This window comes from Mastomys coucha, unplaced genomic scaffold (genome assembly GCF_008632895.1).
Source record: "Mastomys coucha isolate ucsf_1 unplaced genomic scaffold, UCSF_Mcou_1 pScaffold5, whole genome shotgun sequence".
Taxonomy (NCBI): Eukaryota; Metazoa; Chordata; class Mammalia; order Rodentia; family Muridae; genus Mastomys; species Mastomys coucha.
This window is the reverse complement of record NW_022196911.1, coordinates 39,591,677-39,617,822: the sequence shown is the minus strand read 5'-3', so window position 1 is coordinate 39,617,822 and position 26,146 is coordinate 39,591,677. Positions and strand designations below refer to the sequence as shown.

General features: G+C 40.4%; 1 protein-coding gene across 1 annotated transcript; it reads left to right on the top strand.

Moving 5' to 3' along the window:
- Positions 1-993: 993 nt before the first annotated feature.
- On the top strand, positions 994-17,549 carry Ublcp1 (ubiquitin like domain containing CTD phosphatase 1). The gene is made up of 11 exons (XM_031352907.1): positions 994-1,083; positions 3,955-4,152; positions 4,863-4,954; positions 5,306-5,391; positions 5,470-5,585; positions 6,896-6,994; positions 8,945-8,982; positions 9,439-9,537; positions 12,151-12,267; positions 13,992-14,119; positions 16,430-17,549. The coding sequence occupies exons 2-11, from the start codon at positions 3,999-4,001 to the stop codon at positions 16,455-16,457; spliced, it is 957 nt and encodes a 318-aa protein (XP_031208767.1). The 5' UTR covers positions 994-1,083; positions 3,955-3,998; the 3' UTR covers positions 16,458-17,549.
- The last annotated feature ends 8,597 nt before the right edge of the window (positions 17,550-26,146 follow it).

Below are 26,146 nucleotides of genomic sequence, written 5' to 3'. Positions count from 1 at the left end.
TGGAAACTGTTACGAAATGATTAACTGCTAGCTCTGGTTTCTGTAAACTAATCATTACACACAGGAGGAATGAAGCAGTTCCTTACATAGCTGTCAATTCCACAGAAATGAAGAAATTGTAATCTGAATTTAAAAGCCCCTTTTCTGTTTTAGCTCACGGGAACTAAGGATAGTGGCTGCTTAAAAAAAAAATCGGCTAATTATAATTTAAATCGAGGCCTTGGTCTCTCGGTGTTCTGCAACATTTATTTCTATTAAAGCATGAAATTCTTCTGTAAAGAGAACTAGCTTTCCTTGCATTTAAGAAAGAGGCAAAACAGGCATGAGTGGGTGGAGTTGACCCGATACACCGATCTGGACCACAGTTGTCAAACGGATATTTGTTTTGAATATATTTTTAAAGACTTTATTTTTTTGTGAGTACACTGTCGCCATCTTCAGACACAGCAGACGTGGGCGTCGGATCCCATTACAGATGGATATGAGGCACCATGTGGTTGCTGGGAATTGAACTCAGGGCCTCTGGAAGAGCAGTTAGTGCTCTTAACCACTGAGCCACCTCTCCAGCCCCACAAACGGATATTTGTTCCTTGAGTGATTTGGATCACTTTGGTAAGCTCTCCCCTGGAGTGGGCAAAATTTCAAGGCCCCGAAATTATATTCCTGGCTCCTTGCGTCTGTAGAAAAGTCTCCTCTTCAGGTCGGCTTCATTCGGAACAACATTGCCGCAAGAATCACGGGGCTCCACAGAGCTTAGCTCTTCGGGAAAAAAATACGCCACAAGGCCGAAGCGTCCGCCCAAACTCGGAGCATGCGCAGAACAGCCGGCGGCCACCGAGGAACCCGGAGGGGGTCTCTTTCCCAGAGGTCACAGTCTGGAAAACACTCAGCCAGGGCTCCTCAGCCTAACGTCTGAGGACAAACCAAGCGAGCTGTAGCCTAGTTCCCCACAACACATATCCGGTCTCAACCACACTTTCCGGTCCGCCTGCCGGTTCCGGTCCCGCCCCTTACTTCCGGTCTCCTTAGGTTCCGCTGTGGCCGGCTATCTCGTCCGCTGCAGCTGGTTCCGACGCGCTCCAGGTGAGAGGACGCGAGATTCTCCGGCGCGCTTGCCTGTGAAGGCGACGCTGCGGCTGGGGGATGCCACTGAACTGCATGCGCCCCGTGGTTTGTTTCGCTGCGGTCCGGGTAGCCTGGGACCGCAGCTGTCCCGCCCGGCACCCAGAGGCCCCTGTCCCGGCGCGCTGCGGGTCGTGGCCGCCGCCTTCGCATCCGGCCTTCTCTCACCTGATCCTAAGGCTTCCCACATCCTAGAACGTTCTGCGTCCGCAGGCCTCAGTCCTCCCTCTTGCAGGGTCTGTCTGGTCTTCTCCCTCACGCGGGTTGTCGAAGACATCCGAGGCAGCTTGTTTCTGGGTCTTTGCCTGTTCTGATGCTCTCCCGGGCCAGTCCCGGCTGCACCCCGCGCGGCTACTGCTGGCCGGTGCCAGGGCCCGGGGCCCACCACCGCACACTCACTTTTGCCAGGCTTGATAAAAGTTCACACCATTACTTTTGAAATTGCCGCCGTTAGCTGCTTTTAGTGATGCGGTGCTGGGCGAGAGTCGCTGAGACTTATTTTGCAGGTTTCTTAATCTGTACAGTGAGGTCATTTGTTAGTCCTGGATTGTGAAGATTAAGATAGCGATAATGAACATGCTCTTTTCTCACTGCTACGGTTGGTCTAGCTCCACGCAGTTTTTAAAATGCTGTCAGGTGTTATCGCTTATCAAAACACACACATACGAATTGACTCATCTCAGGGTTTAGGAGGCTGAGGGTCAGAGGTAAGAACTTACTAGGCAAATCCAAAACAGGATGTTAGGCAGAACTCCAATTTAAACATATGTTGATTACATATCCCATAGAGATGTCCTCTTTGAATTGGATCGCCGTCATTCACCTCCCACCCACCCCCATTGGGTGACGAATGTGATAAACTATTAGAATTGTATGAGAAATGAGAAAGGAAGTATAAAAATGCTCATGCTTTTTTGTCCCGCAAAATTCTCAGTCGTGATAAAATGAGATTCAAAAATTAAAAAATAAGTTTTTAGATCTTAAGCGGTAATGGCTTGTATAACCTTTGTTTTCTATGCCCAGAGTTTTGGGGCATTTGTCAGCTTGTCCTTACATTTGTAGCACAAGTTCTTTACGAAGTAGTGCCTTTTGTTAAGTGCATGGGGCCCATGCCATTGCCAGGTTTTGCCAAAGCTGGTAACATGGAAGAGCCTAGAGTAATAGCATGCTCAGACTTAAGCATGCTTCAGAGATGGTAGAATGAGACTGGTTAAAATGTACATTGTTAGGTCCCTTCCTTTACCTCTGATGATGTTTCCAAGAAGTCTTTATCAAATTAGGTCAGTGCTCTATATAGCCCTGGCTGTCCTGGAACTCACTCTGTAGACCAGGCTGGCCTCCAACTCCGATATCCTGCTTCTCCCTCCCAAGTGCTGGGACTAAAGGTGTGTGACCACCACCGCCTGGCAGGTCAGTGCTCTTGATTGGGAACCACTTGTTAAAAAAGTCTTATGGTCTCCAGACTACCCTGTCCATCGCAGCGCAGTGCAGCGCCTTCCTAGCTCTTAGGAACAATCATTCCCATTTCTGTGCCTTACAGAAAAATTACATGTAAATGATTTCAAGTTGACCCACATGCCTTTTTATTAAAGGTCACAAAACTTCTTGGGGTAGATTCTGCCTAAGGTGGCATTGTTGCCCTAAGTTAGCATGCTTGCTGCAGATTTTCTGTAGAACGTTATTAACACATGAGTAAGTGTAAGTGTGACTCTAAAGGGAAGCAGGTAAGCGAATGTGAGTATGAACTCGTTACTCTTTTCCAAGTTAAGTCTTTGCAGACTGTTAATTAAAATTTACCTTTTCTCAAAGTTGGTTGTGATGATTACATAAATTACGTGATCAAATACTTCATCACCCATGCGGAAGCTCTGCAAAAATGCCAGTGCTCTGAGATTAGGAAACTCAGTTCTCTGACCTGTGAAGGAAGTGAGTTTACAAGTGTTGAAGCTTTATGGGACAAGCAGCCTGCCTTTAGTTGTTAGAGTAGCAGCTGCCATATAACATTTCTGTGGTTGGATCTGTATGAGCACATTAAAAAAAAAACCAAAACCCTACAAAAACAAAAATTTGACTCTTTAATTCCCATAGATCTACTTTGAGTTAGATAGCTGTGATGGAATGGATGTAGAAGGTGGTGAGATTTAGTCAGGAAACTGATACCAGTTATGTGCATGTGGGTAGATTATGTAACTGTTTCCTTAACAGCAAAGAGGGATATTCTTATCAGACACCTTTATTACATGAGATGATCTTCATACATAAGACACATGATGGTAAATAATCTAGGACTGCCTAAAACAATAAACATTCAGCTTTAGATTTATTTATTTAAGACATACAAAGAGTTTACCAGGCACTATGTGAGGTAGAAATGTTAACCAATTGACTCTTCATAAGAACCCTAAGATACAAATAGTATTCCTTTGTTTACAGATGAAGAAAGGTGTGTGCTAAGCAAAATAGTCAAATAGTAAATGGGAAATCTAGTGTTAATGAATGCCTCTCTAACATTAATTGTCCATAGATTTCTGTTGTGAAGGCACTTGCCTCTCCAGCATAAACCCAGACAAACAGCGGGAGACGTAGGTAGCTCATTGTTCCTCTTTAGGTGGACAAGAGGAAGAATCTGGAAGAGTGGTAGGAAATACTAACTTTAAGCCAAAACAAGTAGGAAAATTGGAACGTGTAGAATTCTGGGAACCCCCCCCCCCATCTGAGGAGGCTCAGTTATTTCTACCATCAGACTGTACTGCAGAGTTGAGGCTGCACACACAGGTTTGTGTTTGACCTGTCAAGTTTTCATTTGCTTATTTGCATGTGCCTGTCTCCTAGGTGTTTTGTTCTGACAGAAAGCTACTGCTTCATATGCTTCAAGAATGGCACTCCCCATCATTGTGAAATGGGGTGGGCAGGAATACTCAGTGACCACACTCTCAGAAGATGATACTGTGCTGGATCTCAAGCAGTTCCTCAAGACCCTTACGGGAGTGCTCCCAGAGCGCCAGAAATTACTAGGGCTCAAAGTTAAAGGTAATGCCCACTTCATGGTTTTCACACCAATAGTTATGGGTTTGCATATTTGCCATTATAGGCTTTTTTTTTAAAGACTTTATCTTTTTGATTTTCCTAAACTTTTTTAAATGGTAAAAATAAGAATAATGAACTTAGTTGAAAATACCACTACTGTTTGGATGACTTTGGCTCCTCTGCCAGTTGGTGTTTACTTGTTAAGGCTTTGACACAGAAATCCCAGATGAATGATTTATTTCTGTCATCTGCACTTTACCTTTCATTATGACGTGGGCCTTATATTCTTCCCAAATTCTCTCCTATTTCAGAAGTGGAGATTATATCTTATTGGCACCGTTCCTTCCTAGCTTACTTGTATCTTTTATGCCATTGACAGGTGAATTTGGTGTAATAGAGAGTCTGTAGTTTATTTAGTCTTTGGCTTCAGGGCTTCTAGGATAACTCTTTCTTTATCTTGAGCAATAAAGCACGAGTTGCTTTTGCTTAGTTAGCACATTAATGGGCCAGAGACCCAGGGACCCAACCCTTGTATGACTTATGACTTACTGTGCTAGATACATATTTAATAATAGCATTTTTTTTCCTTTTTAATAAAAAAAAAAAAAGAAACCTCAAACTACCAGACCTGTCAATGTATGGCTTTTATGTAATGGAATAGTGAATTAGCACCTGAACTTTAGTGAGAAAACAGTCATTTGCTTGTATTGTAGGCAAACCTGCAGAAAATGATGTTAAGCTTGGAGCTCTCAAACTGAAACCAAATACTAAAATCATGATGATGGGAACTCGTGAGGAGAGCTTGGTAAATGTTTACTTTTGTTACCATATGCCCCTTTGGAGGTGTTATGATATGTGCAGTACTATTATAGCATAGTTTAAATTGTGGTAAAACTTTCCATCTAATGATCAGTGAAAAGTAACTGCACGATGAATGTGGTATTAACTCAGCAGCAGAACTAGGTAGTGGGATATTTTAGTATGTAGTTAGTTGTAAGTAAAATGCAACCAATGTGGTAAAATTTAACATGGCAGATCTGCCCACGGGACATATAGAACGAGTAGTTAACAGTGGGACTTTCCCACCGTGTGTGCTTGAGCTCAAACTACCAATATTTGTTTGTTACGGTTAAATACAACTTTCCTGTCTTAATAGGAAGATGTCTTATGTCCTCCCCCTGACAATGATGATGTCATCAATGATTTTGACATTGAAGATGAAGTAGTTGAAGTAGAAAATAGGTAAGTGCATTTGACCTTCAAAGACATTGTCACATAGGAAGAGAGGGGACTTTTATCTGGTTTTACCATTTCTCTTAGGGAAGAAAACCTACTGAAGATCTCTCGCAGAGTCAAGGAGTACAAAGTGGATGTGCTGAACCCTCCCAGGGAAGGGAAGAAGCTCTTGGTGCTGGATGTGGATTATACACTGTTTGGTGAGTCTGTTAAGGCGCTTGGCTGCTCTTTCATCTGGAACAGTTTCGCTTTCTCCCCAGCAACTCAGTGTGCACATGAAGTATTTAAACTTTCTTTATTGTTACAATAGTAAATCACTCATTTTAGGAAATAACAGATAAGGAAATGAAGGCATTACCTAAAAATTTAAAAATAAAAGATGACCATATTTAATATTTTGATATCTTTTTAAAAGAATGTTTGTATGTACCTTCTTTTTTTTGTTATAGCTATGAATTAAATATATAATGTGCTGGCCAGTTTTTTTGCCAACTTGACTCAAGCCAACGTTACCTGGGAAGAAGAAATCTTACTAAAGGAAATGTCTCCATATCATTGGCCTATAGGCAACACTGTGGTAGATTTTCTTGATTGAGGCCCCTGCTTACTGTGGGTGGTGCCTCCCCTAGGCTGGTTTTCCTGGATGGTATAAGAAGGCAGGCTGAATTAAGTCATGGGAACAAGGCAGTAGTGGCACTCTTCCATGGCTTCTGCTATAGCTCCTGCTTTGATTTCCTACTCTGACTTCTCTCCATGAAGGACTGTGACCTGAGAGCCATAAGAGCTTTTTGGTCATGGTCTTCTATCGCAGCAATAGAAACCCCAATTAATATTTGTATATACTCATAGGTATTCGTGTGGGCACAGAATATGGATGTGTCCTAGTTTAATCAACTCAATCCTGACTAAAACTTTTATGAGGACTATTTTTTTTTAATGAGGACTATTTTAAAATAGTGTTTTATATTTTACGTTTGGTTTCTGTTTAAGTATATTCTTGTACCTTTCTTAAATGTAAAATTACTGATTTCAATTGAAAAAGGAAGGCATTCATTTTATTTTCCAGTGTTGGCAATAAATAAATAATTTCTGATTCTAGAATTCTCTTGCTTGTAACCCTAAATTGTTAAATGTTTTGTAACTTAATGTGCACTTTGTTTAAGAATTAAGTCAACTATTGTACAGTGAAGTTGATTTTCTCAGGATGATGAGTATATGTGAGTATGGGGCCCTTAGTGTTCGTTATTGTAATGTATTCAAACTAGGTAGCAGATCATGTAAGCCTGAATTTTCAGTGTTGCTCCTTGCACGTTATTCAGAATTGGTCCACTGAAGCTGCAGTTCACAGGCATTAACTTCTGTGATTTGTAAAGCACCTACACGTACTCAGTGTCTTTCAGTCTCCTGTGATTTGCAGTTGAGTGTATTGTAGCTCATAGACTACTTTTTATACCCAATACTTGTCCCTGATAATAAACTAATAATGTTTTTATGATCCATTTTCTTTTAGATCATAGGTCTTGTGCAGAGACTGGGGTAGAGTTAATGAGACCATATCTTCATGAATTTCTAACATCTGCATATGAAGATTATGACATTGTTATTTGGTGTAAGCTTAATTTTTTTTATTAGATTTCCATGGAAATAAGGTGGTTACTTATATTATTCTACTATATAAAACATGACTTAAAAAGCCTTCTTAAATATAAAAGTTTTCCTTTTTTAAGTAAATTTCTAAAATGTTTGACTTTCATACATGATTCTATGAAGTATGTGTATATTTGCTTAATAGCAGTGACATAGGTGAATATAGGATAAGAGTAGACCATGGTGTTAGAATAAAAGTAGTTATTTGTTTTTGCAGTTGGGGATTGAACTAGGGCTTTGTGCGTACACTAGACACTCTGCCCTGAGCTGTATTCCAAGCCCTTGGTCTTTAATGCTTCCTTCTCTTTCCTCACTCTAGTTTCAAAATATTTGGAGACTGATGTTCTTTTTAAAGACAAACCTTAGTGATGGACAGAAATGAAGAACAGTGTTACTTGCTTCAGGAAAAATTAATACGCAACAGAAGCAGGGCTTCTGGTGTTGAAGTCTGGACATTCAAGGACATGCAGACCCACAATAGAACATGAGTTTCCTGCAGAGTAGAAACTTAAGTATTGCTAAGGACATGCTTTGAGTTAGTTGGCAGTTTTCTTCCCATTACTTGATAATTGAAGCAATGCACTGATTGACATCCCACCCCCTACAAACATTTGAAGTTACTTCTTGGCAGTTTCATAATCAGAGAGTTACCCCAAATGGAATAAGATCCTATCAAGTATAAAAGTGTATAGTAGGCATTGATGAGAAGACAGACAGTGCAATCTGTAAGCTGCCTTGTAAAAAGACTTTCTTTGTAATTCAGAATATTTCCCTTGTTCATTGACACTGAGCTCACAACTGTTTAGATTAAAAACATGATCAAAATGTGTTGATTTCATTGTTCGATTTTTTTTTTTAGCATTTTGACATGACATAGGAGAAAAGTCAGTTTTACCAAGTTTGACTTGAGACATTTAGATAGCCTTTATAGTCACATATTTAAAAATAAGTTATTAATAAATTATTTTATTGTTGTAGATTGAAAGGGGTACTTCACTTTGGAGCTAAACACACTAGGATATTAATCGTGTCCTTTGTGAAATCAGACGGGGCATTTAATCTCTGTAAACTTCATGTTTTTCACCTTGAAGTAGTAACTTGACCTATATTTTAGTGGATTGCAAGAGTAGATGTCCCAGTATGGTAACTATATGATTACCTACATTGCTAACATACAGTGATTACTTCACAATGAATAATTATTTTACTCTATGTGTCTCCTTGTTTTTCATCTGGAAATTACATGTAGAACAGGTACTAAGCTAATTTTTTTTTTTTTACTAATGTTTTCATTGTAAATAGGACACTCTAAACTTAGAGTTTTACTGACCAATTAATTTTGCATGTAAAGTGCAGGTTGAGACCAGGAAAGCATGTAAAGATGAAGATTGAATTTTCTGTCAGTGATTGTCAGTTAAAGTCTATTGGAGTAGACATGTAATTTAGAGGGACTTTATACATTTGTCTTTGGTCCTTTTAAGGTGCTGGGCTTAATGAGCTTAATTTGGAAGCCTGACAAACTACACATAGTCATTATGTACCAGGGCTAGTCTTCTGCACATTAGTATGCATGCACTGATATTACATGTGCTCATGCATTGCCTGAATCTGCTGCCAGAGAGAGTTGAGATTCCCTCATCTCAGACTTACTTTGGAATGAATAAATAGTGGCAGGGCTGATTTAAAAAGAGTTTGGGTTTTAGTATGATGGTCACCTCTGTCTTATAAATTAAAGTAGTTCAAGTTTTATACTTTTTAGAAGATACACTGAAGTAAGTTTATTAAGTACTATTGTTCGTGATGTTTTAACAATTGTGGTCTTGCTTAAAAAGCTTATTTATTCAGAAGAAAAAAGTTTTAAAAATGAAACTCAAAACTTTTCATATGTATTGTATTATTCCTCATGTTTTAGCTGCAACAAATATGAAGTGGATTGAAGCTAAAATGAAAGTAAGTGTTAGAAACAAGCCATTTCATAATGCTTTGAAATCATATTTGACAGATTAAAGGTTCTAGAACTGAAATCAATTTCACTTTTATTGGTTGTCTTTTAGTAGATACAGAATGCCAGTATTGGGAGTAGAGGTGTGTGTGAACCTGCTTAATGGTGGATTGATCCGAATGCCCCCTTTACCTCCCTCACACTGCAGTAATGTTTGCTGTGCCCTTTGCTCTGGTGTGTGATACTGCTGAGGTGATTCATTTCTAAAATGGTCACTTAGGAATGAACCCACTTCTGCTTTACTCACTGACACAGTTCAAAGCAGATACTTTGCTGTTGGGTAGCAAAATGTAGCTGCCATTGCTGTAGGAAATTGGCATTTTGAGGATTTTGCAGATAGAGTGCTCAGAAAGCCTGGCGTTTTCCACGTTTGTATTTTAACCTCGTGTACGTTTGTGTTACAGGAACTGGGAGTGAGCACAAATGCCAACTATAAGATTACCTTCATGCTGGACAGCGCCGCCATGATAACCGTGCACACGCCACGGAGAGGGCTCATTGATGTAAGCCTGCGACTGTTGAGAACGATGGCTGTATTTTTAGATAGTGCACTCTCTGTACTGAAACTGACAGAAAAAAAACCTAGAAAGAATTTAAAATTTCATCTAAACAAGTAGTAAAATGACAGTTGAATATTGACAGGAACATTGATTTAAAAGATTTGTAACAGTTAGGAGGCAGGGAGATCTTTCTGAGTTTAAGGCCAGGCATGGTCTACATAGTGAATTCTAGGCCAGTGAGGGCTATATATAATGAGACCCTATCTCAAAAAAATTAATGAATTAATTTTTAAAAAAATTAAAAAATGAATTACAATGATGCAGTTAAGGATATTGAAGGACTATCAAGAAAGGAATTGTGTCAAAGCTTTGATAATGGCAGTGAAGTATTGCCAGACAATGTAGATGAGAAAAACTGAACATTATCAAGAAGTGTGCTGGAAACGAAGCAAATTTTACTCATTGTTCTCTAGAAGAAGCTGGTGCATTATAATACAGGGGTCAGGTTGTACATGTACCCCTAGAAAATAGCAGCAGGACACCAGAGAAGAGGATTGGGCTTTAAAAGTGACTAATTTTATCACGGTTTACTCCTCAAGTGACTGCTTCTACAAGGCCCTGTAACAGGCATAGTTAGAGAGAGAGAGATTGGGACCCGTCATCCATGTCTTTTGAAAACACTCTAGGAATGGAGAGAGGTCAGCATGCTGATGCTGTCAGTGGTAAAGTGAGTCGTCTAAGCACGTGAGGACTTGCTCAGTGCACACATCAGAGGAGAAGTAGAGTAATGACCTACTGCAGTCTAAGTGTTACAGGGCTCAGGAAATGCTAAGCATAGCTGGGTTATAATAGTGAGACATCAAAGGACTGCAAACTGCCCTTGACTAGGAATGAGAGCTGGCATTGGTGCAGTGGGCTGTAATCTGCTTACTCCACTAATGTAGTACAGTAGTTAAGGACTCAAGTAGCAATATCTAGGTGGCATTGACAGGCCACTGAGAATGGGCCTTAGCCTTGTGTAGTCTAGTAGTCCCTTCAGCTTAGTGATGAATTTGCTGAGGCAGTTTTTTATTTAAAAAACAAAACAAAACAGAAAACAAGCCTGGAGATAAATAAATTAGACTATCTAGGTACCTGATTTGGAAATTTCCTTTGTACCTTTCTGTATTTTCAGGTTATTCTGTGGTCATCAATGTTAGAATACTAATTTTTAAAAAGTAGTCTATGTTTGAGGAAACATATGCTAGACTTAATTTCCAAGCAGATGTGGGATTTTGTCTTGTCCAGTCCTAGTGTCTTTGAACAGTCTTGTCATGGAACATCCTGAGACAAGTTTCCTGCAAACCCCTAGATTCTGGCTTATTGTCTTCCTATATTCTTGTTTCAGGAATTAGGCAATTTTGTTTCAAGAATAAACAAGTAGAAAATAATTTAGAATTTTTTTTAGTAAAATTAGCATAGTAATTCATAGGGAGGAAAAAGTCATGTTAGGCCAAGGAGGAGCCTAGGCACCAGGGACAGTTTCCCTCCTCGCTGCTGAGTCCTCACATCACTCAGTGGGATTCCTGCTGCTAACTAAGAAGTCTGCTTTTTAAAATGTATTTAAGGCATTTTCTCAATGTTTTATTCATTTATACTTATTCTTCAAAATAAAGTCAGGTTTATCATTAGTGAACTCGTCTTCCTAGGACTTTAGTGCTCAACCTGGGGGTCGTGACTGCTTTAAAAGACCCTTTCACAGGGGTCACCTAAGACCATCAGAAAACACAGATGTTTATATTACAGTACATAACAGTAGCAAAATTACAGTTATGAAGTAGCAGTGAAGATAATAGTGTGGCTGGGGGTCACCACAACGTGAGGAACTGTATTAAAGAGTTATAAGATTAGGAAGGTTGAGAACCACTGTCCTAGGAAGATTCTCCATCTCATGCAGAACGGTGACCCTTTTATAGAGAAGCATTGTTTTCATTTTTCATTGTGCTAGACTTTTGGAAACTGTGAATGTTGGCAGATATGTCTGTGAGAGACCTTTGAAGTCCTAAAGCAAAACCAGGAATTAAAATTATGCTGCTTTTGAAGTTCATGGATCAATTGCTGTGGAAATCAGGCACCGGTGTCAGTGGTTTAAAGACAAAAATCAGCTGGGCATAGTGGTAACCACCTGTGTTCCAGTGCTCAGGAGGCTGAGTCTGGAGGAATACGAGTTCAAGGCCAGCCTGGGCCACAGAGTGAGACTCAAGCGACAGAACTGAAGGGAAACCACAGGCAAAAGCCATGGATTTATTTTGCATTAGATGCCGAAATTATTAACTCCAGAGCCTGTGTAGTTGTCCTCACTAAGATGTTCCTAGTGAAAGGTCTTGAGAGAGGCGGCTATTGATTAGTCCAGGAAGTACTTTCTCTTTTTGCCCAGAATCTTCATTTGAAAGTTATATAAAGTGTTATGGTTGGGTTAGGTGAGTTGGACATGCACCAAATGGTGAACATTTGAGGCTCACGTGGTGCCTGGTGACTAGCTATTGCATTTCCACAGGCAGGAAGGAACTTGCTTTCCTTTTAGGATGGGGTGAACTGTTAATACCTACTGAGTAAATATAAACCTTTTTTTTAAAGGTGAAACCTCTTGGTGTTATTTGGGGAAAGTTTTCTGAATTCTACAGCAAAAAAAACACCATTATGTTTGATGATATAGGAAGAAATTTTCTAATGAATCCGCAAAATGGGCTGAAGGTAAGGCAGTTTACTTGTTTAAGGTCATGTAACGTGAGCTGTGGCATGTCCAGAAGTTTTAGATGATCTTTCAGTTAATAATGGACAAGTATTGTTGGTCTTGTAAGATAAAAAGAGTGGAAAATTTTTTGTTCCCTAGTGTTTTAACTGTGCTGTGTCTTTTGTCTAGATATTTGTGCCACAATTGTCTATAGTATTTAATACGGGAACATATGGCCTGTATGAAATACAGGTTTTGTGGCCTGGGAGCAGCAGGCTATACCATCAGGCTTAGGTGTATATAGAGCATATTCTGGGATTTTTGTTCTAGGATGAAAAGTCAAGAATTGCTCAAAATCATGTATGTAATGGATATTTGACAGAATTTGGACAAGTTCTGTGTGACTTGTTTCAGGGTTAGGGTTAGGGTTAGTGATAATCTTAGCAAAAGTCATTTGAAATCTGGGTAGGAACCAGAGACATTCAGCAGTGGAGAACACTGGAGCTTGACTGCTTCTGATGCTGCTAACGTAGCTGTACAGTATAACACAGAGGTGCTCTGTGACAGCAGTGAGAATGTTTCCACATGAAGTGGAAATCCTGGTGCTAAGATGTCTTTTCTCTGTCCTGAACTACTTAGCCAGTTAGGTTCTGAATACAGATAAGGGATGGGAGTGTACAAAGTAGGTCCTTAAGCCTTTATAAATTATTGAGTTGGTTTTAGTGTGTAGTGAATGTAAGTGTCAGGAGTGGTGACGCAAGCTCTGGAGTTTATCCTGCAGATGTAGCCTGTCAGCTTGGATGAGAAGCAAGTGTGCTCACTCTGTACTCTATCTTCTGATACTCTGAAGTAGACCCCCAACATTTTATTTAGAATTAAATGTAAAATGTGAAAGGTTATATTGAGTTGTATAAACATGTCTGAGCTGATCTTCAGAAAAGAAAAGCTATTAGGGAAATAATTCAGAAGTGTGTCAAATTAAATAACTCATAATTACAGTCAGATTGAGTCTCTCACTTCTGTTTATTTTTCTGACTTTTATAGTTTGAAGTAATGCTTTTTAAATGAAGTATTAATATTATAAAATACATCAGCCTTACAATTTGGGAGAACATAACTGACTGCCCTTTTTATAGAGACATCTGTATAAATAAATGGCAGAGTGACATGTTTATGGCAAAATGTGGCAGAAAACTGGTATGAATGTGTAATAATCTGAGCTTATAGGAGTGCATAATGGGGCCTACATGATGGCAGTTCCCTCCCCAGGACCTACATGGTGAAGGGAGAGAGCTGACTACTTCAAGTGTGCTCTGTGTGTGCACATGGTACACACAGGCACACTCTCTATATAGATAGAGACAAGGATAGAAAGCTCATGAGGGAGTTCTCTAATAAAGATAACCCCACTGTGCTCAGGCCAAGCTCGGATCTCTGCTGGCTCTGCACTTAGTAGACAGTGGCAATGAAATGAGTTAGTGGAAAACACTCAGATGACAGAAGGAAACAAAGTGTGAGCAGCAGTGCTAGAGAGAGGCTGTGCTGTCAGTTAGGATGAGGTAGAATAGGTAGGTGGAAGAGCTTCAATAATACTCACGACTTATTAGAAACTTAGGTGGTATGAAAGTCACTTATGCTGGTATTTTAGCCTCAGTAACTGACTGAAATGGTGGAGTGGCACAGGCTTTTGTTAACTTTGTTGCCACAAGATGAAGTTAGATGAGGTTTGTTCATTTTCTGACAGATAAGGCCTTTCATGAAAGCTCATTTAAACCGTGATAAAGACAAGGAACTGGTGAAGCTCACTCAGTACCTCAAGGAGATAGCCAAGCTTGACGACTTCTTGGAGCTGAATCACAAGTACTGGGAAAGGTAGGTGCTAACTGCGTCACTTTACTCTCGAGTGAAATGAGTGAAAACACGCTGGCAATGCCAAACTGTGCTCTTCATTTGTTATATAAGGTGGGAAAAATCTCAAACTATTTTTTTTTCAATCTACTCGAGTCCCTTCAAAGGTATTTCTTCTAGCTCCTAACTTTTTCATAAACCCACATTCCTTCAGGTCTTTAATATTCCAGTAGTAGGAACTTGAGGAGCTGGAGAGTCACTTTGGGACAGTAATCAGGTTACTCGCTGAATTCACTACTCCTCCTACCATGATTCTTCAAGGCAAGGTCTCTGTGTGGCCTATGCTGGCTTCAAATTTGTGATCCTCCTGCCTCAGTCTCCAAGCTGCTGGAATTTCAAACACATGCCAGTATATGGGGCTGACTAGGAGTTAACCATTATCTTACTGTAAGTTGTATCTGGATGACAGCATTTAAAATGCATGAAACTTCTGTGTATAGCAACAGAAAGAGAAAATAGAAGCTTATGGATTTTCATTCTAAAGATTACCATGTTGGTGTAGAATCTTCTGGTCTCTTTTTCTAAGTATAGCCATGGAAAAGTCCAATATAAATTACAGTCAACATCAAAATGACAAAGCTAATTAAAAACAATAAATTTATGAAATTCTTAGGTAAATGGATGGATTTGGAGAGTATCATCCTGAGTGAGGTAACCCAATCACAAAAGAACAAGCATGGTATGCACTCTCTGATAAGTAGTTATTAGCCCAGAAGTTTGGAATACAGGAAGAACAACCCACAAACCGCAAGGAACTCAAGAAGAAGGAAGACCAAAAGGTGGACATTTCATTCCTTCTTAAAAAGGGGAACCAAATACCCATGGAAGGAGTTGCAGAGATTAACTATGGAGCAGAGACTGAAGGAAGGGCAAGCCAGCCTAAATATAGCTATCTCCTGAGAGGCTCTGACAGTACCTGACTAACACAGATGTAGAGGCTCACAGCCATCCATTGAACTGAGTACAGGGTCCCCAGTGAAAGATTTAGAGAAAGGACCAATGGAGCTGAGGGGTTTGCAGCCCCTTAGGACGAACAACAATATGAACTAACTAGTACCCTCAGAGCTCCCAGGGTCTCAACCACCAACCAAAGACTGCACATGGAGGGGTCTGATTGTTCTGGCAGCATGTGTATGGTAGAGGATTGCAAATTCGATCATCAATAGGAGGAGAGGACCTCGGCCCTGTGAAGGTTCTGAGCCCCAGTGTAGGGGAATGCCAGGGCCAGAAAGTAGGAGAGGGTGGGATGGCAGGCATGGGGAGGGGGGAGGCAACGGGGGTTTGTTTTTGTTGTTTTTGTTTGTTTCTTTGTTTTTTGGAGGGGAAACTGGGAATGGAGAAATTTACATGTAAATAAACAAAATATTTAATAAAAAATAAATAATAAAAAAAATGACAAAGCTAGGGAAACCTGGAGACACAGGAGGGTTATGCTTTGAAATCAGACTATATTAGTTTGGTCCCAGTGTAAGCTTCAGTAGGCGCTTTGCTTTCTCAACTCCCACTTTTGGCTTTTTACATTACTTTGACACAGAACTTCTCAGTAGTGTCCTATGATTGTTAGGACGATGGAGTAGTTTGACTGAGTCATGCAGGTAAATGATACTCTGGCACCCGCCACACAGAGGGCAGCTTTCACCATGATTCTCATCTGTTTCCTGATTCTGTCTCCACACTGCTGAGAGTTTCTGAGTGTGAAAAGTTTTAACTTAGTAGTGGATCCTATTAAATAATATGAGGAAACAGTTGTAAAGAATGGTATAGTCATTTCTGTAGTGCTGGCCATTGAGTCTAACCGTGTGCATGTTGTACAGCCACTGCGCCTCTGAGCTACAGCCTTCTCCTCTGTTTTTTACTATAGTCCTTTTATTGTTTAATTGTTTTGTTAATATATTTCACATGTGGGGTGTGTGCTTGCATGTATTTTTTATTTCACTATATGCAGGAAAAAAATAAGATCTTTAAATGAAGTCTGAGTTAATTAGAAATCACAATTCTGTTTAACGTTGGGAAGTAGGCAGTGTGATTATGCTTTGAAATCAGACTATATTAGTTTGGTGTGGTATCTGATGCTTACAACCTCTAAAGGCTAATTGTACATCTGAGCAGCTGATTTGGCCTGAGAAATACGAGGAACATAACACTCAACAAGTAATTACTAACTGTACTCATCTTGAAAGGTCCACACTGAAATAAGTCCTTTGCAGGAAGGGTAGATTGCTTTCCTGAGCTTAGTCTGATTCCATTTTGACGAGTTTATCTCATTTCCTGCAGGTATCTATCAAAGAAGCAAGGACATTAGTTACCAGTTACACTCAGAGTTGAAGATCCTTGAGATCCGCGGACCTTTGTTTCTTTGCTAGGCATTACCATGATTGTGCTGGACACTGAAGCAGATGGCTAGGCTGCCTAGCTGTGGTCTTCCAATGCTTTGTAAATTTAATTTTGTATTTTTTTTGAAGATCATAACAAAGTGCTAAAAAAAAAAAAAAAAAAAAAAAAAAAAAAAAAAAAAAAAAAAAAACCAAACAAAAAAATTTTCTTCCCTCTCTTTTAATTTACTCTTGAAGAAATGTTCTCTGGCATTAATTATTGAGGTGTTTCCAAACCCTCTAAAAATGCAAAAAAGCAAGGAAAATGAAAAGTATATCTACGAGTGTCATCTTGTGACTTTGGAAATGAATTTTGTCTTATGCTTTTATGCTTTTGTCTCCTTGTATAATCAGCTGCCTGAGTCTGAGACCAAATCTATCTTCAAACTAGCTAGTGCTTCCCCTTAAAAACAAAAGCAAAACCAAAAACCCCAGACCAGCTTTTAAGTAACGACCTGGTTTGTTATGCTGAAAACTCCCAAGAGTTGTCCTTGTCCGAGTTTCTCTACTGCAGTCTACATGGAAGATCCTGAAGCTGGAGTTGTGTCAGTGCTCTTTAAGAATGAAGGGCATCTGCGTGATAAGGCTGTGCCCTACATGACAGGGTAACAAGCAGACTGAATAACACCGCAGGACAAGAGTATGCTTCTTTTTGGTGGCTAAGTAGAAGCACTTCTGCCTAAAACTAGTCATGAGCACAGCTTAGCACATTAGTAAAAAGGCACCATCACCAACTCCACTCTCAGAAGCATGGATAGCATTTCTGCCTACTCCAGCTGGGTGTCCTTGTCACTGTAACACCATGGCAGCAAACATCTAGCCATAAGATTAAAAACACCTGTCACTTGCAATGCTTAAGCCTGCAAATATGTAATGTGACTGTTGTTTGATGTTGACAGCATTGCTTTATACTGTTCTTGTATTGAAGGGAATTGTTCCTTTTAAATGAACATGCTGTACATTGTTCTTAGGGGACTATTTCAGTGGTGTAAATAATAAATATCTTTTCTTAAAACATTGGTTATCTGTGTTATAATGTCTCAAATGTTTTACCTCTTTGTCAATTCACCAACCATGTTCAGGCAAGGACCTCTGAAAATTAAATGCAGAGACAGGAAGAAGCAGAGCTAGAGGCCAGCTGCAGCTATGATCTTAAACAAATGTGTGTGTTGTTTTGTGTATGTCATTATACATTCAAAATGGTTTTAAGCAGCTAGGTAACATGCTTAATGAAAATGATTTATTAAAATGTTTCTTAAAGAAGCAGTTAAGGGCCAATAGACTTAAGTTTTTATTCATGTGTGCATGTGCCTTTTCCTTTTCAGTTGCTCTTACTGATATGGTAGGATCTGCCTGTCTACCTCCCCAGTACATGGATGTTAGGTTCGTTTTGTGTTTGGCTTGTTCCTCATGTGGGATGTGTTATGTGTGGGTGCATGTGGAGGCTAGAGGTTGACATTGGACATTTCCTTTGATAGCTCTCCACTTGAAGCAGGGTCTCTTGATGAAGCAGGTAGAATAAATCTCAGCCAGTTTACCAGCAGGATTCCCTATCTCTATCCCCTGAGTGCTGAGATCGCAGACTTTGCAGTCTGTCTGTGTATAGGTGCTAGGGATCTGAACTCTCATCTTCAATACTCAGGTGGCAAGCACCATACTCACTGAACCATCTCCAGCTCCCATGCCTGGCTCTTTCATGAGTGCCAGTGATCTGAACACAGGTCTTCATGTTTATATGCAGACCCTGCCATCTCCCGTCTTAGACTAGACCATTTTAAGAGTAAGGTTAGTTTCGTTTTCCTTATGTGGTGACAGTTTATTGTTCCAAATAGTAACAGAGAAGGACTTCATACTTTAAAGTGCGCTGAACATGAAAGGTAAGTTATTAGCCTAGGTCAGGAAAGAACAAATATATTCTTAATAGAAATTAAACCACATTTAGCCTGGTGGGATTTTTTACACTTTAAACCAGTAGGTGGCACTCAAACCAAAGTTTGCTAGCCAGTATGTTACTAATCACTGAGGCCGTTTGGGATCATGTACTTTGTGTGATTAATTTCATAAGGTATGAGACCCTTTATACTTTCAAACTCTTAAGACTTCTCTCTGGGACACACAGTTGACAGTTCAAAAGTGTATCTGCTAAAATTCACTTTTTCCAGGCATAATTCCAAGATTAAAATAATTGATATTTAGTGGTGTACATTAAGCCTAACAACTACATAACATCATGAAATCTTACATTCAGAGAGTGGTTTGAGATCCAGGAGCACTTTGCATTTGCATTAAGGAACACTGGGATATTGAATTCTTTGTATCTATAGTAGCACTCAGGCCTGTAGAGGGATGAGCAGGTGAATAACAAGCAACTGAAGCACATTCAATTATGGAGAGTGAACTAGTCTTCTGTGGGGGTATAGCTACACAGAAGCAAGAGAGGAAAAAAAGTTATGAGAAAAAAAAAATGCTTACTGTCATTTAGTTGTCAATAATAAAATACTATTCTGGTTCTTAAAACTTTCTCCCAAAGTGTGTTGAAGACTTGGACCGCAGTGCTCAGAGGCAGGGCCTTGAGAAAGCAATTGGTCTCCAAGGGTACTTGACCTAATAAATAAGGGGATCCATGGGTTGCTAAACACGGAAGCTGGGTTTTGCTGTAGACAAGAGCTCTGCCTCCTGCCTACACAGGTAAGCAGTGTTCTCCAGCATATCTCTGTCAAATACTGAAAGGCAATACAGCCAACTGGCCATTCGCTGGCACCTCCAGTTACACTTTCTTCTAAGTTGTTTATCTCAGGTACTTTGTCATGGTAACAGAGCACTGACTTACACAACCATGAATGGTGAATAAGTCGACATGGAATTTTCTCCCACCAAGTTATCAACAGAACTCTCTCATGATACAGATTGTTATAATACAAGTTTCTACTGAAGTATTTGTACATCAGAAACTTCAGAGGTGCCTTGGAGGGTAAATGCTTTGCTATTTATGTAAAAATCTAATTTTTAGAATAGTTTTGGGGAACCCTGTGGGTCTTAGTATGAAAGTCAAGCGTTTTGAACTTAGAAGTCCTTGGAGATTCATTGATCTAAGACTTAGGACGGATCGGTACATTAGAAGAGAAAGGGCAGGCCACTCTCAGACCTGTAAGCCAGGCATGTATAACTAGAAATGAGAGTGAGGTCTTCTGTAGAATATGGTAATAGTGAGACTCCTCCAACAAAATAACAAAACCCCTCACGAAACTTAAAGGACTTTCAATAGTAGTTCTTCCTTCTCATCCCCCTTCACCTCTTCTACCGTCTATTCTTTCTCCTCCTTTTGACATGAGTATGTGATGTTAGCCTGTTCTGGGGTCTCCTTTTTCTGCTTCTGGCTGTAGTTTCCCCTCTGAGGCTTTGAGAAGAAAGTGCAGGGGGGCCGTCTTTACCAACAGAAGGTCCTTGGGCAAGTGACTTCAGCCATGCATTTGTCTTTCCTCCTTACAGAGCACCAAAAGGGAAACTGTTCTGCCTTTCTTATTGGCTGTGGCAAAGATCAAATGGTGCAACAGAGGTTCAAGTGATTTTGAGCAAAGACTGTCATGAAGTCAGGTGTTAGGTGCAATTCAAACCACCTGTCTATAAGTGAGCTGCGCATTCTTTATAGCTTTCTAGTGCTATGCTGGAACTGTGGGCCTCTCTTTACTCAGGACCTACATCCCCACGCAAGCTGTATTAGTCTCGGAATTCTCATCACCAAGAGTGTACTTTTAAAAGGAAAGAAATTGATTAGATGTATACCTTGCAAATATTACCTTGGTTTTCTAAGAGGCTTAAAATGTGCTAACATTTTGATGTACGTGTGCATACATATGCAGGTGTGTGTGCATGCTTGAAGGTGTGTGCATCAGATTATAGATGGCTGGAGAAGCCAGAAGAGGGCATCTGATTCCTTGGCATTGGAGTTCCTTGGAATTGTGATCTGCTTGACATGGGTGTTAGGAGCCAAATATGAGTCTTCTGCAAGAGTAGTATGTGTTCTTGTCTGTGATCCATCTCTCTATCCCTATAGTTTTATTTACCAACCTGATACACTTTAGAATCACCTGGGAAGAGTCTCTGTGAGGCAGTGTCCTGATCAGGTTGGCCTGTAGGCTTGTCTGAGGTGGGTTGCTTACTGTTGAGTGATGTGGGAAGACCCACTTGACACTGTTCCCTGGGGTTCGGTCCTGGACTAGTTATGTGTGTCGTAGGAGTTGGGGGTAGGGTGTTCCGAGCATGAGCTGGCATATGTATATTCATTGTCTCTCTGCTCTTGACTGTGGGTATGAGCAGCTGCTTCATGTTCCTGTATTGGCTCTGCCACAGTGGTGAGCTGTAACCTGGAACTGTGGCCAGATAAACCATCTCTTCCTTAAGATTGCTTTTGTCAGGCTCTTTAATCACAGCAACAGAAGTAAAGCTGGGGCCCTGAGACAGGCTATTTGTTAAGAAGTTTATTTAACTCCCAGTTTGATAGCCTGAAAGTCCATGGGTGCAGCCCATGGAGAAGTCTTCCTGATTCTATTACACGACCGTGGTTAACAGTGGCTAAGAGTTTGCCAGAAGAGTTCACACTGTCAATGCAGGAAGCCAAGAGAGTGACTTCCCAAGACGCCTTCTAAGAGCATACTACCAGCTGACATGAAGACCTTCTTCTGAACCACACCAGTTATAGGTCTTGCTTGTCAACAACACTAACCTAACATATGGAGAACCAAGCCTCCACCAAATGCATCTCCCAGGGGTCCATGGAACTATATTCAAGGCCTAACAACAGAATTTGCACAGAGAGTCGAGTAAGAGCTGTTATTTAGGATTTATAGACACAATTACAGTGCGAAGACATTGATAAGCCTGCGGGCAAGTCGGTCTAGTGGGATAAAAGTAGTGGGAGAGGTAAGCATGTCCACAGAAAGGGTGCAGTTCTGCAGGTCGTGGTAAGCAGTCTGGTGAACACTAAGGGACACAGGAGGGTCCATTGTCAGGTGTGGGAATGGCAATGGTTTTAATTTGTTTCAGTGTTTGCATAGATACTGTTATAGAATGTCTGCACTAGGAAATCTCCCCACTTGAAACATGATTCAGTGACTCTTAGAATATTAGCAAGCTGTGTAATGATCACAATGATCACAGTTGTCATTATCTGATATGTGTTTTTTTGTTTTGTTTAAGAAAAATAATCATCTGAAGCTTGACAAGATAGATGGCTTAGCAGTTAAGAGCATATATTGCTCTTGCAAAGGACCTGTGTTCATTTCCCCGCCATCCTCTTGGGTGGCTCCTGACTACCTGTAACTCCAGCTCCAGGGGATCCAGTGCCTCTGGCCTCTGCAGGCACCTTGTCTCATGTGCACATGCTCACATTTAGGTGAGCACACACATGAAATAAAAGTAAATCTTTAAAAAGGAAACTTTTAAAAATGATTCTAAGCTCACAGAGACTCTGACAATATATACAAAGCCTGCCCAAGTTCAGACCAGACAAAATCCCAGCACTGAGAAGGGAAGTGGACACAGGGTCCCGCTCCCAACCCAGAAGCTATTTGCAGTTGATACCCACTGAGAAAGGAGAAATCAGTTTTCTCTGATGGACTGTCACGGGTGTATCAACCACACTGTGGTCAGGCCGTGCTCAGAAGTACCTGTTGAACCCAAACAGACTCCACGTGTTTTTATTGGGTGTTTTTGTCTTGTTTTAATATTTTTGTTTTACTGGTTATGCTTTTTGTTTGTTTGTCTGCTTAGATTTTCATTTTTTATTGTCTTTTTTTTTTCTTTTGAGAGAGAGAAAAGAATATGAAATTGGGTGGGTAGGGAGGATCAGGAAGGAATTGGGAGGGGAAGGATATGATCAAAATATATTGTATAAAAAAAGAAATAAAAATTTTTAAAATAAAAAAAAATCTTTCTGGTTCTTGTGTAGAGATCAGACTTGAAAACTAGAAAGTTGCCGGGCAGTGGTGGCGCACACCTTTAATCCCAGCACTTGGGAGGCAGAGGCAGGCAAATTTCTGAGTTCAAGGCCAGCCTGGTCTACAGAGTGAGTTCCAGGACAGCCAGGGCTACACAGAGAAACCTGTCTCAAAAAACCAAAAATAAGTAAATAAATAAATAAAAAGAAAACTAGAAAGTTCATGAACAAGTTGGGGCTTCTTAGATCATGTGTGGCATTCTTGACCAGCATGTGTAAGGCTTTGGGGCTTGATGGTATCATTTTTTAAAAGGATATGATTTTTTTTTTTTTAAATAGTAAAAGGTTGGGACGAGTTTGGGGACTACAGATTGTATTCAGATGAAAGCCTTTTAAGCAGAGGAAAGTGCATTTCTTCATTTTGTTATTTAATTTCCCAATTACTATTGAGCTATCATGATGAACTGAGGTGCCAAGATATTCAGTGGGAACAAGAAGTTGAGATTGTAGGGGAATGCCAGGGCCAGAAAGCAGGAGAGGGTGGCTTAGTGAGCAGGGGGAGGGGAAAGGGAACAGGTTTTTTTTCCCCCCCAGAAGGGAAACCAGGAAAGGGATATCATTTGCAATGTAAATAAAGAAAGTATCTAATTAAAAAAAAAAGAAGAAGAAGAAGTTGACCTCCTGCCACAGGAGCAAGTGGCTATGCATGGGAAACACTACTCTCCAGGTTTCTCGGCTGTCAGAGCTTCAATGTGGAAGCAGAACACTCAGTGTATCCACGTCTTACCGCCATCTGTAACTGCTATCCACTCTCTGTCCAGAGTTTTGACATCTAGTGTCCATAGGCATGGCCTATGCACCCTGGGGCCAAGCAGATTCAGGAAGAAGTCCCCTGTTATCTCTCCCCATGGAAGTGCTGTAGCCAGAGTACCCCTTTCCATGTGCCATACATGAGCAGCTGAAAACGAGCGGTCAGTTCACACGGCATTATGCATGTATTCTTTCTCGTGGCTTTTACTGTCGCCTCCTCCCTAGACTTTAATGAAAGTTACAGTGTGTCTCCTGATCCTGGCTACCTTGTCCTGCTGACTCCCAATCCTCAAGGCCGCACCCCCAGTGCTCACCTCTTACAGATAAACAGAAAGGTGCTTCATTACCATCAGATCCTTCAGGGCATATTCTACCATAAGATTTATGAAATTTCAGTCAAGGCAAATATCAAAAATAAGTTTAAATGCCTAAAGGGGAGAAAACAGTACAGTGGACAATCTGAAAGAAATTGTAACATTTTCAAAAGAATGTAGATTATAAATGTTTCTTTTTAGAAAGATTTCTTCATATTTATTTTGTATGTATGAGCATTTGCCTATATGTATGTATGTATGTATGTATGTATGTATGTATGTATATACGTCTTGTATATGTAAGAGACAGTGAAGGGCAGGAGAGAGAGCATTGAGTCCTCTGGAACTGCATTTAGGGATGGTCGTGAGCCTCTGAGCGGGTATTTGGAACTGAACCTAGATCCTTTGCAAGAGCAATATGTGCTGCTAACTGCTGAGGCATCTCTATAGCCCACAGTTACTCTTTTATTATCCCTTAGCTGGCTCATTTCTTAAAACAAGAAAAAAAAAAGCCCATCATTGTTTTAGTGACTCTATCCAGTTAATGTGAGGCATGGTTTTTGTTGTAGTTTGAATGTGAAGCACGTTGATGTGTCCCTTAGGTTCATGTGGAGGAACATTTGGTTTCCAGAGTAAGGCCTTGAGGTGGGTGGAGGAAGTGGGACACTGTCAGCAGGCTCTGAGGTTTCTTAGCTCCACCAAGTTTCTATTTTTGAGCTGCTGATCCTATGTGACCGGCCAAGTCATCTTCCTATCACCATCCCTGCCTATCATGGTGCACTGGATCCTGAAGACCTACGAGCCAATATAAAACCTGTCCTCTTTAACTCGTTTCCTGTCCGTTATGAGATTATGATAAGGGGGAGAGTAACTAGCAAGTGCTTTCTTTTTGAGACAGGATCTCACTGTGTAGCTCAGGCTGCCACTGCTGTCTCAGCCCTCTGGGTACTGAGATTACAGGTTCACGAGTGCCCAGCAGGCCTAAGGTTACAAAGATCTTGTAGGGGTGAAAATCTGTAATATCTTTTGCTCACTCATCTTGAAGTCCAGCCTGGCCCTTCTGTAACAAAAGACAAGTTAGCAAGAATAAAAGCACAACAGGTTTATGTATTTATTTTAAGATTTATTTAAACATTTAAGTTTTTTTCTTTCATGCTTTGAGGTTTTAACATAATTACATCATTTTCTTCTTTCCTTTTCTCCCTCCAAACCCTCTCATATACCATCTTGCTATCTTTCAAATTCATAGCCTCTTTATTCACAAATTGTTTTACACACACACACACACACACACACACACACACACACACACATACATACACACACCCCCCACCCCACACCACACACACACACACATACATACAAATACATACGTACAATATGCTCAGACTTTTTTTTGTTGTTTTTTTGTTTTTTCGAGACAGGTTTCTCTGTGTAGCCCTGGCTGTCCTGAAACTCACTCTGTAGACCAGGCTGGCCTCAAACTCAGAAATCCACCTGCCTCTGCCTCCCAAGTGCTGGGATTAAAGGCATGCGCCATCACTGCCCAGCGTGCTCAGTCTTAATAATGTTACTTGAATGTATATTTTCAGGGCTGACCATCTGTTGCTGGCTAACCATTTGGTGTATTCTTCACACATGGAACCCCCACAAATATTTAGAATATCAGCAACTATGTTTGATCTAAGACATTACAAATATTTATGTTATGTATATGTATATGTCACAATTAACGTGCGAGAAAGTCCCCATGAGATTTTGTGTTAGATTGCTGAACTTCCTAGAGATTTAATTATATCATCCATTCTTTTCTCAGATACATATACTTAACTTCTAAACACCATGCTAGACTCTTCATCTGTGATATTTTCTTTTAAATAAATTCTGCAATCGCAAGTAGAAGAGACCAACCAGATGGGTCTTAGTGGCTCTGCACTGGTTGCTTGGCTCATCACTGTGACGAATGAAACTTGAGGAGGAAGGGGTTTATTTTGGCACTCAGCTCCAGAGGACCTGCTCCATCACGGCAGTAAAGTGTGTGTCAGGACCTTGAGGCAGCTGCCTACATTGTGCCCACAGTGTTAGTGAGCAGAGGGCAAGGCCTTGTTCAATCTGTGTTTTCTCCTCCATTATTTAGCCGAGGGAATGGTGCCACCTAATTAACCTAATGAACCTAATCGAGACAATGCATCACAGACAAGCCCAGAAATTTGTTTCTGAGGTGAACCTAGATCCTGTCAAGTTGTCAATATTAACTACCACACTCTCTGAGCTGGAGTAGCCTCCCAAAGTCGGGCACTATTGTGTCTGTTTCTTCGTATTTTCTCAAATATACAGCAAAGTTCCAAACTTGGTAGATCTTGACAAAGTGAGCTGAATTAATATTTGTCTGTTTTTCTCTTAAAAGAATTATTGTTTATTATTGTTATTATTATTATTATTATTATTATTATTATTATTATTATTATTTATTAGTGTGTGTGTGTTGTACACATATGCAATTGTGGACACCAGAGGAAAATTTTGTGGAGTTAGTTTATTCCTTCCAGTTTTAGGTAGG

Coding starts and splice junctions, on each gene's coding strand:
- Ublcp1 (XM_031352907.1), top strand. CDS start 3,999: ATGGCACTCCCCATCATTGTGAAATGGGGTGGGCAGGAATACTCAGTG. Junction 5,392..5,469: donor GTAGTTGAAGTAGAAAATAG/GTAAGTGCATTT, acceptor CATTTCTCTTAG/GGAAGAAAACCTACTGAAGA. Junction 8,983..9,438: donor GGATTGAAGCTAAAATGAAA/GTAAGTGTTAGA, acceptor TTTGTGTTACAG/GAACTGGGAGTGAGCACAAA.